General features: G+C 37.2%; 1 protein-coding gene across 2 annotated transcripts in view; it reads right to left on the reverse strand.

Moving 5' to 3' along the window:
- CDH10 (cadherin 10) overlaps positions 1–17,364 on the reverse strand; it is a 66,061-nt gene that overhangs the window by 20,718 nt on the left and 27,979 nt on the right. For both annotated transcript variants that reach the window (XM_036410537.2, XM_036410536.2), the window contains one exon: positions 926–1,113. In XM_036410537.2, the coding sequence (XP_036266430.1) occupies positions 926–1,113 (188 nt within the window). The remainder of the gene's footprint in view (positions 1–925; positions 1,114–17,364) is intronic.

Here is a 17,364-nt window from a genome sequence, read left to right on the forward strand (position 1 = left end):
AACAGTTATTTGAGATTCCACCTGCATGACTATTACTTCCCCGTCATGAAAAGTAACAAGAAAGCTGCTTTCCCCTTTGCTGTTACTGTCCATTTAAAAGTGGCTGTGTTCCTTGGGCCGTGCAATAGAATGTCAGGGTAGTTTTGTGATTAACCAGTGCTAAGGTGGTCACTTTACGCATAGAGTGCTTAGGATCTTTCATTGGATCTAAATTTTATTGTGTCTTATTTTTTTATACTGATGGTACCGACTCTAATAAAACAACAACAACAACTCTTAATAGTTACCTTTAAACCATATTAATAAACATATTTTGGCAGAAAAGTTTAATTTATGTAGCAGAAGGGAAAGTGTGAACAACTAAGTTATCTTCCAATCCACGCTATTTATTCTTATTAGCAACTTAATTATTACTGCATAGGTCTGGATAGAAAGTATGCTACTTTTTGTGCCTCCAACAGTGATAACATATTGACATCACTAGCTATTAACTATTTTCTTTAAGAGAATATTATTATAGAAGGCTTTTATTAATGTGGCTCAGAAATATAACCACACATACAGGATGGGGCAGAAATAATATTATAGTTGTGACTATGTGAAACTCAGAGTTTATTCTTGTATTATTATTTACTAGTTAGTGTTATTTCCCCATATGAACAACTGTAATCCCATTTTGCCCCACCCTGTATATTAACATGCCTTGTAAATTTTGTGAAATCCAAGGTTTCTTGTTTCAATAAAGAAAAAATAATTGATCAAAATGTCCAAGGTCTTTGGCTTTACGTTTCTCAGACCATGCACGATATAATTTACACTTGAACATTATGGTGAGATTTCTGAATGGATAATGCATGCGTGGAGACTACATATTGAAATCTCTCCTTTCTACAGTCAAGTGTTTATGTATGCTGATGGTGTGCACCTTTTTCACAGTTATGATGCCCTCCTGTGTGTCCTTCTCAGTTATGATGTCAAACATGTCAGTCCCATCACCATCAATAATTCGGTATTCAACTTCAGCATTTTTTCCAGTGTCAGCATCAGTTGCTTTTACACTTCCAACAGCTGTGCCAACTGGGGAGGATTCAAGTACTCGAAGATGGATGGTGTCTGCAGAGAATAAAGAAAATGAGAAAATGAGAGAGAGACAGAGACAGAGACACAGAGAGAAAGGGGTTTCTCAATAGAATATTCAAAGGTAAATGTGTTATGAGAGAACATTATAAATATTAAACACGGCATGATGTTAACTGATTAATTTTAATATACATAATAAAATTATATTAAATTAAAGTTTAAGGACAGAAAAGAAGAACTTTGGGGGATTTGTCCATGCATATTATGAATAGCAAGTACCAACCTCTAATCGTATTAGCGATTTGTCTTTTTTTGCATTTGCAGAAATAACTAGACATCAGCTTTGCGTGAAGATATGCATATATGTGTTTATGTAGTTATAACAAACTACAGAATAAGCAATGAATGTTTGTTAATTGTTGCTCCTCTGTTGTATTTAGTTACATACTATTCAGCTTGCTGGCAGCAGAACATTACAAAATTCCAAGAAATAAACCATAATCAGGAAGAATCCTGATTCTTTATTATTTCTATTTGTGACAGAAGAAACAAAGGTTAGTCTGTGGGAGAAATACAAAGTGCCCTTCACAGTATCAATATAAAAACACTAAATTGTGACAAACTACCCTACATTTCTGAGCAAAACAAGAATCTATCTAATCCCCTCTTGCATATAGATGTGTTTCCAGCTTGAACAAACTCTACAGCTAATGAGATTTATATTTTAGCTCTTGATCTTGAACTATGTTACTACAGATTAACAGACCCGAAGCACCTCTGATTACAGCAGTTTCTTGCTCATAAGCCTTAAGCAATTCCCCTTAATATACATAATAAAGTCCAGAATGCTTAAATATGGAGGCTCTGGCCTGAGTATATCTTTCTTAATGTATTTTTTCCTTCAACATGTCCAAGAAAGATTTTCTCCAAACTGGACTTTTCTAAGTGTTCTTGTCAACATTTGATTTCCTACATCCCCCTTTACACTTTTTGCATGCTACTTCCCTCATGTAAAATCAGCCACAGCCCCCCTTCCCCCGGGCCACCATTACCTGCATAATGCAATTAAACAAACCTGATAAAACGGCATTGTCATTGGCTGGGTATTTGGGACCCTCAAAATTTATACATTGAACCTTGATTCCCTAGATTGTGCGTGCAGTGCAGAGTTTTTATACACAACATTCACACCTTCTGTGCTGTTTATTTATTTTGCTACACATTCCATATTTATGATGTATTTGGTGTGGTTGCTTGGTATGGCTGTATTTCACATATATTCTAGATTTGAGACTAAAGAACCATGGTACTGCAGATTTTAACAGAAACCAGATTTTACAAAATACTGGTGCCAAAATTTCTGGTCAGGTCTCAATTCCTTGTCTTACAAAATGAAAGAATTTTTGAACAGTGAGCATATTAAAAAATGGTAGTAAAGGGAGTAAATCTTGTTTATATATGCAAATATGTCAAAAAGCCAAAAAGGATGGTATCTATTTGTATTAGAAATAAGACATCTAATTATGTCTTTAATATAAAAAAGTAAATAACAGTAAGTTATTTTCTATTAATATGTTAATTGAGCTTTGCTTTAGAATTAAAATATCTGTATCTTTCAAAAGGAATTTAGAGCTGAAACTGGTTTGGCTCAATGGTAGAGCATCGGTTTGTGGACCGAGGGGTCCTGGGTTTGATTCCGGTCAAGGGCATATACTGGTTGCGGGCACATCCCCGGTAGGGGGTGTGCAAGAGGCAACTGGTCAATGTTTCTCTCTCATCGACATTTCTAGCTCTTTATCTCTCTCCCTTCCTTTCTGTAAAAAATTCAATAAAATATATTTTTTTTTAAAGGAATTTAGAGTGCTATGATTTACAATAATAGTATTTAAAACCTTTCAGCATAAGAGAAAATCTTATACTGTAATAGAATAGAAGCATTTCAATAGGAACACTATGATACTAGAACCGATTACAACCTGTTCTTGTAAGTCAGCTGCACATTTTGTTTTAATTGTTGTCACTCAGAAAGGCTTAGAATCCCACTTCAATGGCATGAATCAAAACCCTGATGCCCAAACACTTGTAATTAGTAGTGTTTTTCTATAATATAAACCAAGTCTTCTTAGAGATTTGTTCTTCCTAAATTTGAGGAATGAAAAGGAAATTGAGGTCAGGATTTTTTGAGATAAAAATTCGGTGCTCTATCAGAGATTAATTGGATCATAAAAAGTACAAAGAATCCAATCTTCTTTCCTCTACTGGTCAGCAACTTGAAATTTGATCATTTGTAAGATCATTTAGTTGATTAGAATACATTAAGTTAGACTTGGTTTCTGGCAGTGTAAGCTAGATAATTCAGTTCAACTTTGTAACTTGAAAACAGTCTTGTGGGTCATAGATAAAGACAGAGATGCAAGGTATTAAAAATAAGTACAAACTCCAAATGAAAAAGAAAAGAAAACCCAGACACACACACACACACACACAGGGGAGGGAGGGGGGAGAGAGAGAGAGAGAGAGAGAGAGAGAGAGAGAGAGAGAGAGAGAGAGAACAAAAGATAAAAGGAAACATTTCATTGTTTAATTAACTTTACTGTCACTTAGATTTCACTCTATTGTCTCTGAGAATTTGTTCTCCCCCCTACCCCCCTTTTTTTAGCTTGGACTTTTTTGGAAACTACTTGTATTTTTAGGCACATGCTTAAATTCTGAAAAATCTGCCTGCTTATTATAGTTCTGGCCAAGGATCCAAAGTTATCACTTCAGACTACCTTCATCCCAAAGTTTATTTCATTTTCATTGGAGTAAGCTTTATCCATGTTAATTTCCAGTACCTTCTGAGACTCAACCAGGGAAGTGATGATGCTACATTGGTTCATATGTACTTTATAAGCCTAAAGTGTAGAATAGTTCTCTTCCTCAGTAATTTGTTGGAAGGGACATAAACACACACACATACACAGACAGCAGTTGAGTTGTGTGTGTTAATATATGTACATCCATATATTTAATTTCCCCAGAAACATTAATAAACGTGTTTTCAAAGTATCCATGATTTCCAGAAAAGCCATGATTGATCCATTCATCAAAATAGTATAGATTTAGTTATTTTGTTAAGTAATTTGAAAAGCTCTATTATAAATATTGAGGGTATATATGTTGTATACACACCTACAATACACGCATCCATGATTGTTTTGATTGTATGGTAACTTTAGTAGTTAATCTATTCAACACATATTTATTCGGTGCCCAAGATAAATAATTCAAGAATGCTTTCTCCGGAATTACGTTTATGCTCATATACCAACGTGGTGACAAGATTTATTGGGTCTATCAATTTTAAAGTTAAAATGTACATTTCTATATTTTAAATGGATGAAAGAGCTACTTTTATTTATTTGCAAGACTAGTCTGCTGAAGACAACCATCCTAGTTTGCTAAGCAAAATGCAATTACTTTAATTAAGAGCCTGCAAGGGTGTTCACTCAGAGGGCAAGCAGCAGGGGGGTATCCAGAAAGGAGCCAGATTGCTATGCACACCCTGACAAAGGGAAAATAGTGCCTGTCACCCACCTTAGTTTTTATCTTACAGTTGATGGAGCTTTAATTATGTGGTGTGCTTCCCGTTTTCCTATCAACTCCAATTTACAGTTATTTTAAATTCATCCCCAGGTGTCAGGATGAATCATCTGCCTCTCTTGTAATGCTTAGGGCAGATAAATAGTTCTTCCTGACGACTGTGTCTTTGGTTTGGTTATCAATGTGAGTACAAAGGCATAAATATGAGGAGGAGAGAGGTAACTGCCATTTCTGTGAAACGTGGGGGAAGTTATATTTAGAAGTAAACGTCTAAAAAAAAAAAAGTAATATTGCAACAGCTTCCAGGGCCTGGACAAAATACATGGCTCTTTAAATAAGTGCATTTGGAGACTGCTGCTGACAAGCTCACACATTGGACTTGTCATTAACATTTTTATTTTTGAATAAAAAATTTCAAACAATTTTGATATCTTTTAGGCCTTTTGGGAATCGAGACTAAGTATTCCAGGTCACCTGTTCTAGCCAACATTTTATCAATAGGACCTTTTCACTTGAATGTTAAAAACACTGCAGATTTAACCGGGACCGGTTTGGCTCAATGGATAGAGCGTCGGGTTGGGGACTGAAGGGCCCCGGGTTCAATTCCGGTCAAGGGCATGTACCTTGGTTGCGGGCACATCCCCAGTAGGGGGTGTGCAAGAGGCAGCTGATCAATGACTCTCTCTCATCGATGTTTCTAACTCTCTATCTCTCTCCCTTCCTCTCTGTATAAAAATCAATAAAAAATATTAAAAAACAAACAAACAAAAAAAAAAAACACTGCAGATTTAGTGCCAGAACTAGAAGTAATTGACTGCTCACTGTAAGAGGCTTCGGAGGAAAAACATGATAGGCTTCCTGAGAGATGGGAGAGGATGAATTCCTCGGGAAAGACCAAAGAGATGCCAGGAGAAGTCAGAGAGGGCAACAAGGTCAAGGTTGGGTTTGAGGTTGGCTACAAATAACCGCCCCTTTGTTTTACTGACAAAGAACAATGAGGTTCAAAGGGGGATTTATATGTGTTCATGTGTCTTTTTTCTTTGTTCCTGCCCTTGTTTCTATCCACATTTGCATAAGAAGCCTGCTTTTCAGAGTTGAGATAAAAAAATAAAACAAACAAAAAAAAAACCCCACACATATATGAATCAAGATGATAATTTAACATTAGTTTAATTTTTTAAATTTGTTTTATGTGTCATCTTATTGTAGCATCGCTAGGCTGCATAATAATCTCCAACAGCACTTGCTTTAAGAAAAATGACACAATTATGCACGTTTATAAAGCATCCCATTGTATAATGTTTAAAATATGTTTTTTAATGAGCTTAACAGGAAGACATTAAAAACAAGATAAAGCTCCTTGGAGGGAACTGGGAGTAGTTAAGGAAATTATGCAACGCTAAATGGCACTGAGGAGAAAGGAGAGGAGAGCTCAAAGTCACATCGGAGACTGACAGCGGAGGAGGCTCTGGAAAGGAAGACTCTCACCAGAGAAGACAGAAACCTCGATTTGTGAGCGGGAGACGTGATCACCAACTTAGCTCTGGGCGTTTAATTTAAATTAGAGCAAAACGAGATGCTGCACTATCTATGTCTCAGTTTCCTGTTCGCGCTACAAAGGACAGTGACAAACTAAAGCTTTCAGAGAAGCTGCCATTGGTCCCCAGGGCCTGAGGGATCTATCCCAGTACATTCCTTTGAAATTGTCTCCAAGTGGATTGGCTTCCAAAGATACACACAATTGTAATGTGTAGAGACATAACAAGTGCATAAACTTGGGGGAGGTGAACATATCCTTAAATTAGTCCTTCATAAACATATTACAATGTATCAGGTGCTCAATCTGTTTGCAATGGGTCTCCAAGCAGGCATAGTGAAGACTGTAAAAGCAGCCTAATTGAGTCTAACCATATTTGCACAGCTAGCTTTTATATCCACATATATCTCTATCTACCCAGGGTTTGGTTTATTTCCAAAGTTTGTTCCAGAGGAAGCCATATATGTAGAAACTTTTGAATCCCCTTATGCAAAATGCCCAGCAGTCTAGTCTAAGGCAGCTTCCCACTAGAATAACTGGACAGTTTCAAGTGGATTTTTGTATCATTTCCATGCAACTCTATTTCTCTTAGGGAATTTTACAAGGTGGGGTAAAAAGTAGGTCAACAGCTGTGAGTATACCAAATCTAGCTTATCATTTTATTATAGTTGATTGATTATTGTATTATTTTCCATACAAACAGCTGTCAACCTCCTTTGCCCCACTCTGTATATTTCATCACCTTGGTGAGATTGTGTATTTCCCCTGTTATGTCACTCTAAACATTTAGCCTGATATCATACGTGTCTGTTTTCACTTACATGCCTCCTGTGCCCCTCATTTCACAATCTAGTCATTTAAACCCCACTACCTTTCCCCAGGCATCTCAATTCAAAATGTTCAAGTCAAACTGAAATCCCTGTCTCTCTCTCTCTCCATACAAACATTCCTGGTAGAAAACTAAAAAGTATCTTTTGCTCGCCTCTCTCCCTAAAGCCTTTTGTTGACCTAATTATGATGCCTTGGGTATCATCCACTTAAATATTTCTCAAATCCCTGCTCTCCTCAGCATTAGTGCAGACTCTTTCAACTCCTCCTCTCCTGATCCAAGCAGTGTGTGGGTCAGAATAACTAGCTGCTGCCAGAATACTTAGTCAAAACGAAGAAATATGCCTTGTCTCTCTTAAAAATAGTTCCTTAGATAATATATGTGGCACTTTATGGTGGTTCCTTAGATAATATATGATACCCATGCACTGCCTACATTTCCGTCCTCACCGCTCCCCACCCCTACTTCCCCTGGGTCCAGCCATACCAAGCTGCACACATTTCCCCCGAATGCGGCCTTTGTTCATCTTCTCCTCCCAATAAACATGCTCTCCCTTCATGCGCCTTGCTGTCCTCCCTGGAAAACTCTCAAATCGCTTTCTTTTTTTTCCTGATCTCCCTGAACTGAAAAGCTTATCATTTTATGATTTGGATTTTAATTGATAATTTTAGCACATATGTTATTGTATCAGTTTCCATTTATATGTGTGTATGTACGTTTATCTATACTTATAATAGGGTAATATGCAAATTGGTCTGGATGCTATCACGTAATGTCGAATCAGCAGGAGGGTGGGGCAGCAAGCTACAAGTGGTGGAGAGCAACAGGAGGGTGGGGCAGTGAGCTACCTGTGGCAGAGAGCTAAGGAAGGGTGGGACAGCAAGCTACATGCAGTAGAGAGCTACATGCATGGTGGTGGGTGGGGTGGCCAACTGAGACAAGGAGCAGTGAGCTATCCATGCACAGATTCATGCACAAGGCCACTAGTATACATGTAACTACACATATGCACACATATATTTACATATAATTTATATGTAAACTATTTCTAAATATAAAAAATACACAAGTAAAATGAAAGACAAAGTATGTGAGAGAAACTAACAACTACAACATAACAAATTAAAGGTGTGTGTGTGTGAGAGAGAGAGAGACAGAGACAAAGAGAGGTTGTGTCTGCATAACTTTTCAAAATCCAAACCACTTATGGATGTATCCTGCATCTTATTTTTTACTTTAAAATTATCAGTTTACTATTATTTCCTAGCATAGTTCCTGTCATGTATTAGGGCTTCAATAAATGTTTAATGTATCAGGGAATGCTGTAATAACATTATTTATTGCTAATCCTTACAAATTATAGGCACTGAAACCATGGCAAAAAATATCCTCCTAATATTTGAGGGTATTTTAATAGTTACAGGAAAAATCATAACTATATGAAACAATATGAATTACAGAACAGTAATTTTGAATATATTGATTTTTTCCTAGTAATAAAAGAGGGAAAAGGAGACATTTTTCATTTAAGTGCCTGCTTTCTCATGCTAAAGCGTCTTCCTTGGGAACTACCTGACTGGTGCCCTAGCTGAAATGTGCTTGATAATTTTGAAATATGCAGATAAGCCTGGGGCTCACATTACCTTGGAATCCCCAGCTGAGGAGAGGTTGACTCTATTTACAGAGTAAAAATCAGAACTTATTAAAGCAGATCTCTCTTGTACCAGGCAGGGATTAAGGTAGTCTCAGAACTCAATAAATGTACATGTCTTAAATCCCTATGTATATCCTACAAACATTTTCTTAAAAAATCCTTCCTTATGCAAACTTGTTTATTTATCTGCCCAAACTTGTTTACTTAAATGATCCCAGCAAAGAAGGCAGTTGTGTTTGGTCCTGAGGTATTGTAAAAGCACCAACCAGCCAAGGTTTGATTTTCCTGTGTTTGTATCAAAATGCATAGACAGCCCTGGCCAGTGTGGCTGAGTTGGTTGGAGCATTGGCCACACACCAAGAAGTGTCTGGTTTGATTCCTGGTCAAGGCGCATGTGGGAGGCAACTTATGGGTATTTCTCACTCTCTCTCTCTCTCTCTCTCTCTCTCTCTCTCTCTCTCTCTCTCTCTCTCTCCCTCCCTCCCTCCCTCCTCTCTATCTCTCTCTCTCTCTCTTCCTCCTGTTCTCTAAAATGAATTTTAGCTGAAACCGGTTTGGCTCAGTGAATAGAGAGTCAGCCTGAGGACTGAAGGTACAGGGTTCGATTCCGGTCAGGGGCACATACCTTGGTTGTGGGCACATCCCCAGTAGGGGGTGTGCAAGAGGCAGCTGAGCGATGATTCTCTCTCATCGATGTTTCTACCTCTCTATCCCTCTCTCTTTCTCTCTGTAAAAAATCAATAAAATATACTAAAACATGAATTTTAAAATATGAATAGACATTTTAAGAATTTAGTATGCCCACCTGAAGTTGTTCCTATAATACATATGTACAAGTAGTGAATCATGAAATTAACTAACTTTGATGCACCAATTTCTTTCTTGGTGTGGTGGTCAGAAGTACAGATTTTTGAGGCAAAACAGCAAAGTCCCCAACCTTTTATTTATTCCCTATATTTAGAACCATGAACAAGTGACTTAAGTTTCTCTGATTCAATTTTTTAAAATTTTAACTAACAAAAATATATCTACTTCATACAAATGTTGTGAAAGTTAAATTAATCAATATTTGTATTATATTTAATAGTGTTTAATATGTACTATAACACTGTTTTATTTTATTTATATTGAGGCAAACCATGAAATCCATATTTATGTAATTTAAAGCACTAAATAAATTTGGTAGCCTATCAAGGTAACTCACATAAAAGAAACAAACATATATGTGAAATATCTTTTAAGCTCTGAGTGATTCTGGAATAGCTCACTTTTGCTTCTGAAGGGCTGTAGTTTTGTATAATCTTTAGAGATAATTTAGTGCAAAATGTAAAGACATGATATGAAAATACTCAGGAAATTGGGATTTGAGTTAATATATAATATCTGCACACCCAAAGAATCTCATCATCTATTTTTTCATCTTAATAAAAACTTGCCTAAAACTAATTCTGCATTACTTCAATCAAATGGTATAGAACTGATTTTTATACTATTCTCAATAATTGGAAAAATATATAGTAGACAGCAATGTATTTATTCTTTTGAGTATCCTTGGGGTAGATCTGGTAGCTTAATAATAAATATTGTATCAAATTCATATAAATTTGCCTGGCTGGCATAGTTCAGTGGTTGAGCATCAACCTATGAGCCTGGAAGTTATGGTTTGATCTGGTCAAGGCACTTGCCTGTGTGTGGGCTCAATCCCCAGTAGGGGGAGTGCAGGAGGCAACCGATCAATGATTTTCTCTCATCACTGATGTTTCTATATCTCTTTCCCTCTCCCTTACTCTCTGAAATCACACACACACACACACACACACACACACACCAGGGGCTCAGTGCACGAATTTGTGCACCAGTGTGGTCCCTTGGCCTGGCCTATGGGATTGGGCCGAAACCAGCTCTCTGACATCCCATGAAGGGTCTCAGATTGTAAGAAGGCACAGGCCAGGCCAAGGGACTCCACTGGTGCCTGATCAGGGCCGGGAAGGGGTGTGGGAGGTTTGCTAACCAGGGAGGTCTCCAGGGCATTTCCAGTCAGTTTTGTTCAGTCCTGATCTGCTGGACCCCAATAGCAAGCTAACCTACCAGTCAAAGCATCCGCCCCCTGTTGGTCAGTGCATATCACAGCAACTGGTTGACTGGTCAACTGTCTGCCCCTTGGTGATCAGTGCATATCATAGCGAGTGGTTTAGCAGCCTAAGCATATTATATTTTGATTGTTTGAACACTTATTGGTTGAACAGGTGACTGGACACTTAGCATATTAGGCTTTTATTATATAGAATATATATTCTTATAAATTTGATATTACCTAATACAATATATCCTAGAATATATTTAGAGATGGCCTAAGATAAATGAATACAAATATGATTGTCAATCATATATTTTGTCTGTAATTCATATATTTTCCCCCTCATAAAGGCTCAGCTCAGCTGACATTTGGTAAGTGTACTTGTTACTTGACTCTGACTGTCACTTGTCCACCTAAGTTGTGTGTGAACATGTCTGTGACAATGTTAAGAGATCAGGGGCATGATTCTGAGAGTGCTGTTTCTCAGGAGCCCATACCAACTATTAAAAAGAATGGGAAAATTAATAGACTCTCTTTGTCATCTGTCTCTGTGATAGGATGTGTTGGAAAGCAGCTAAATGTGAATAAAGAGCTGTGGTCTCCTTGAATTATGTTCTAGAATTGTCTCATTTGTGGGTTGAGCCTTTGTGGGTGTAAGCTATTTACTCTTCTTCCTTCTTCTTGAATCCTAGTAAAATATTTCCCCATCCAAGAACTAGAGCCAATTCTAGGCACCACCTGGCTGTCTGGGACCCTGACCATCTGTTTTTGTAAACTCTTTTTCTCTAGACTTGGGCTTCCTTTCTGATATCTATTGATCTATTGTTTGTTTGTATGTGGGTTTGCTTGTTTAATAGATTTGAGAGTCTTATTACAGCATTATATGCTCTATTAAGATAAAGACTTCCAACTAGCCTGCTAGCCTGGCTTCTGCAGATCAGATGATCTTAATTACTGCATCTGATCTGGATGAAAATCAGTACCTTACTTTCTTCCAGAAATGCTTTTTTTTAAAAAGCCATTTGGGCACAAATCTTGTTACCCAATTGGTTTTGCCAAACCCTACAATTATCAGGTTCCAGTAATTTAACATTTTATAGACTTTTACCATGGAGACTATTCTTGTTTCTGATTTTAGAGAAAGAAAGAAGGCAATGAAAATGAGGTGAATGACACAAATATCCAAGAAGGAGCACCAGGTGGTTAGATTTAAGGTAAGGGACTAGAGAGTTTTTTCTATCTTAGGACAATGAAATACAATACATCAAAATTCAGGGACCATTGGATGTTCAACTGGTTGGAGAGCATCAAAATTTGCCTTGGACTCTTCATGCATGGAAGCACTCATTTGTTCAAACATGGCAAGTGCAGTCTCTTTTTGGCTTCCAGGTTTATAGGCCTCTCTAGACTTTAGGTACTTTTATTTACTCTTTGGTTAGTCATACAAGAATAATAGCATGGCATCATAGCAAGGGAAACAATAATCTTGGAAACATGACACCCATTTCTTCAAAAAAAAAAAGGGAAGGGGAGGAAATACATGCATGGAGAACCTATGATATGTTATATCGATAATTACTAATGAATACATTTTATTATTATTTTTATTTTTAATTATTTTTTAATTGATTTCAGAGACGAAGTAAGAGGGAGAGAGAGATATGAAAACATCAATGATGAGAGAGAATGATTGATAAGTTACCTCCTGCATGCCCCCCACTGGGGATTGAGACCACAACCCAGGCATGCACCCTGAGCAGAAACCAAACCTGTGAACTCCTGCTTCACAGGTCAACATTCAACCACTGAGCCACACAAATTGAGCTGAATATATTTTATATATAAAATCATGTCTCTTATTTCTAACCCTATAAGAACTGCACATGTAGCAACTGAGGTCTAGAGAAGATAAATTGCCTAGTTTTATGCATTTTCAGTTTCTGAAAATTTTCAGGTTTAAGAGTATTATCCTATATTCATTTTTCTTAAAATAACACCCTTTATAGTTCTCTAGTCATGTTCCCTGTTTTATGTCCTTCACAGCATTTACCACCTTGCTAGACCCCCAAATACATTTTGGTTATTACTTTTTGTCTACACCTTTAATGGGTAGCTCAGGTCCTTACTGACCACTGTAGCCTAATTCCTGCATAAAGCCTGGGACATAGGAGGCTCTCAAAATTATCCATATTAGAGGATTAGAAAACTGTGGTATATCTACACAATGGAATATATATATATTGCTGTATAAAAAGAAGGAATTCTTACCACTTGCAACAGCATGGATGGAACTAGAGAGCATTATGCTAAGAGAAATAAGCCAGTCAGAGAAAAATATCACTCATGTGGAATATAATGAACAACATAAACTAATGAATAAAAATAGAATCAGAGACATAGAAGAATCAAACAGACTGTCTAACCTATGAGGGAAGGCAGTGCTTGAAGGGGTAAGAGACCAATTATATGAACATAACCAATAGATACAGACAGTAGGGGGTTGAGGACATGTGCAGGGGGATGGGAGCAGCTGGGGAGAAGTCAATGGGAGAAAAAGGAGACTCATGTAATCCTTTAAACAATGAAGAATTTAAATTAAAAAACAATTATCTAGTTACCCATCCCTACTTCAGAACTCCGTCTACTCCTTTTCTATTCTATTTTCATGTACATCTCAGCTTCTTAATGGATAGAAATAATTCGTTCAGTCCTCTTCCTGACTTTCTTTTATTCCTCAACTTGTTATCCTCCAGCTTCTTCCCAAAATGATTTCAACTAAAACTAACTGGGAGAGATCATTCACAACTGCCCGCATTGTGTCAATTCCAATGGCTGCTTTCCAGGGCACATTGTGTTGTCTCTTCTGTCCTTTCCATCCCATTATTCTCTCTCTCTTTTTTTTTTATTAGAATTATCAAATTACAAAAACATATAAAATAGAAATTACAGAAAAGCAACCATTACAGGCATCTACTATTTCATCACCAAAAGTAATCAGTGTGATCACTTTGGAGCATGTTCCTCTTTTTCCTGTGCAGAATACGCCCATTCATAAATAGGTAACTTTTCTAATTCCCAACTTGATGACCTCTCCTTCTCTTCCTATTCTTCTGGCTTATAGGAGGTATAAGTATAGTTTTAAGAAAGGATTTAGGTTAAGTGATAGGTTCTCCAAAAATAGCTTCCACTATAAAAAGCACTCAACAACCCAACCCCCACCCTTGATAGTTGGACCAGTGCTGCTCCTATGTACACCCATTACACGGTGCATAGTTCCATGATCACACTTGTCATTTCATATTAAAACATTCTACTAGACAGTGACCTCCCATAATCAACAATCAAGACTTGTTTATCTTCATATGATTCATTGGAAATAAAGTGCTTGCTCCTGGAGAGTAAGCAATATATATTTTTTTCCTTATTGTTTTTAAAATTAAATTATTGCACTTGAAGCAACTCAGGATTCTGAAATAATTTCAGCAGGGATCTCTTTTTTTGAGAGTGAAAAATGTATTCCTAGCGAAAAGGCAGAAAATACTTTTGTAACTCTGTGTTCAGGTATACCCTTAACTTTGAATCCATTGCCTTTTTTTAGAACCATACTATGGTGCACCTGTCATATTAACATTCACCTCTAAAGCCACAAAATCCTAATGATATCTTAGATCAGGCACACAGTTAGGTTTGTTAATACCTAATGAAATTATACTATTGTCAATGTTCCTGTGAGTTTCTCACATACTAGTCCCTCCACGTGGAGACAGTGCCCATCTCTTTGTATGGCTAGATCTATTTTATCTTAAAGTATTTTGATGAAAAAGTGCCTCTAAAATAAGACATTTCCTTAGCTTACCCTCCTACTATCACACACATATTATTCCTTTATCCAGAACTGAACCAATGCCTTGTATGAATCCAATGTCTCTATTTATGTATAATCTACCTCCCATGCATTAATGAAATGTATCATAGGGACAAAATAAAACAGTGGGTGTTTTAGGCAAAATTCATACATCTAGCTTCTAAAGTAGCATTCTTGATAAATATTGTTAGATAAAAGAGTTCAAGATTTCACTTGAACAGCTCCTCATATAACATATCAGAGTTTCTCATTCCTGGCACTATTCACATTTGAGGCCCAGTAATTCTTTGTTTTGTGAATTTTAAGGACATTTGCAGTATTTCTGGCTTACACCCACTAGATGCCAGCAGTACCCACCAATTCAGAGAAGCAAAAATGTCTCAAGACATGGTGCAATGCTCTCTGGAAGGCAAACAAGAGAAGGATTGTTATAGATCCATGCAATAAAATTAGCTAAACAATGAAGGAGGAAATGCAATGTTTGCTTCTGGAAGGTAAGCAATAGATTTTCTGAGTTTTCTTTTGCCCTTTTGCCTTCCAAATGACAGATTTTTATCCTCCACAGATGTAGCATATTGGGAAATGTTGAATTTGGATCAAACAATGTACATGGAAGTTTAAGTTCTGACACCACTTTTATAACATTGAATAATAATAGTAACAGATCAGTACTTGTCAAATCAATATTACCGAGCACATGAATACACTAGTGGCAGGCGCTGAGTCCAGTGCTTCAGAGACATTAAATTATTTCATTTTATAGCACTTCATGGAATGTGCATTGTTACTTTGTTTTCCTTAACTGACCAAGGTGAAAAAGATACTGGGTTGGGGAGACAGCATTGGGACTCACATAGGATGACTCCACAGTCTGCTCCTCAGCTGTCCCAGTTCACAGCCACTAGCTAAGCCACCAGCCCTCACATTGCTATTGACTGGAAATGTGCTAAGTCTGAATTGGGACTTGATGTAATTAGAAAATACTTGATGTAAGAGTTTCAAAGAAACATGGGAGAAAATAATGTAAAATATCTGAATACGTTTTGCATTGATGATATGTTTAAAGGATAACATGGGGTTAATAAAATATATGATAAAAGGGTAATATGCAAATTGACCCTAACAGCGGAATGACTGGAAACAACTAGTCACTATGATGTGCACTGACCACCGGGGGGCAGACGCTCAACCCAGGAGCTGCCCCCTGGTGGTCAGTGCACTACCACAGGGGGAGCTCTGTTCAGCCACAAGCAGGGCAGAGGGCTGTGAGTGCAGTGGTGGTGGCGGGAGCCTCTCCCACCTCCTTGGCAGCGCTAAGGATGTGCAACTGTGGCTTAGGCTTGCTCTTCCAGGGAATGGGCCTAAGCTGGCAAGTAGACATCCCGCAAGGGGTCCCAGGCTGCCAGAGGGATGTCTGACTATCAGCTTAGGCGGATCTCCCAGGGAGTGGGTATAAGCCAGCAGGTGGACATTCTCCAAGGGGTCCTGGGCTGCGAGAGGGACAGGCCAGGCTAGGGACCCCCCTGAGTGGACATATTTTCATGCACCAGGCCTCTATTGATTACATAAATGTCCTCTGCTTTAATTTTTTTAAATATGGCTGACAGAAAATGTAAAATGACATATGTAGCACACATCACTGGTTTGCAATATATTTCTATGAAGAAACACCAATTTGTTTTCTTTATCATCTCCACTTGGAACCTCCTTTATTTTTGTATATTGGGTATAAAAAAAAAATCAATGGGTCTATACAAGTTAGTTGTGAGATTTCAGTGATGTTCCATTTGAAAGGCTTCATAAACTGTAGAAGCCTCTCCAAACTTTGGCTATCTAATGCAATGGCGTTAGAGGATAAAAACTAGCCCTGGCTGGTTCAGCTCAGTGGATAGAGCACCAGCCTGTGGACTGAAGGGTCCCAGGTTCAATTCCAGCCCTGGTTGTGGGCTCGATCCCGATTAGGGAGCACGTAAGAGGCAGCCAATCAATGATTCTCTCTCATCATTGATGTTTCTATCTCTCTCTCCCTCTTCCTTCCTCTCTAAATTCAATAAAAATATATTTTAAAAGAATTTTAAAACTAGTGTTTGGGGATAATGACTAAAATTTTAAAAAGAATTTTAAAACTAGTGTTTGGGGATAATGATATTCTGATTGTCATTACTAAGTGTTCTCAATAGTAAGATATTAATTGAAGAAAAGACAAGTGAGAAAATAAAAGTTCAAAAATTATGTTTCCATCTATTATTATAAAATAATGAGACAAGATACAGGATACTCTAAAATTTCTCTAAATGAATTGTGCATCTGGAGTTGGTCATTGATGTCTACCCACCTCTGCCATTAGCTGCAATGTGGTCCTTATTGTCTCACTTGTAGAATGGAGGTCATAATACTTACCTGAATGAGTTGGTATGATTATATAAAGTAGACCAGTAAGTAACTTGGTATGGGAACCAATAGAAATGATATTAGAAAATATGCTATGCTTTATTATTATTAATATTATTATTATTATTATTATTATTATTTCAGGGCTTGATGATATGCCTATCAGATACCAATCACAAATTCTGACTTAAAAGAAAACAATTATTGAACTAATAAAGATGTTATAACAGATAAAAATATTTTCTCCAGGCATTATTAACTTAATTATCCATTTTTATTACATTAGAATCTTTAATTTGCTTATTGAATGCATCATTTTTTAATGGACTGCCTTAAAGACACATGTGTA

The sequence above is a fragment of the Pipistrellus kuhlii genome, unplaced genomic scaffold (assembly GCF_014108245.1).
Source record: "Pipistrellus kuhlii isolate mPipKuh1 unplaced genomic scaffold, mPipKuh1.p scaffold_m20_p_4, whole genome shotgun sequence".
Taxonomy (NCBI): Eukaryota; Metazoa; Chordata; class Mammalia; order Chiroptera; family Vespertilionidae; genus Pipistrellus; species Pipistrellus kuhlii.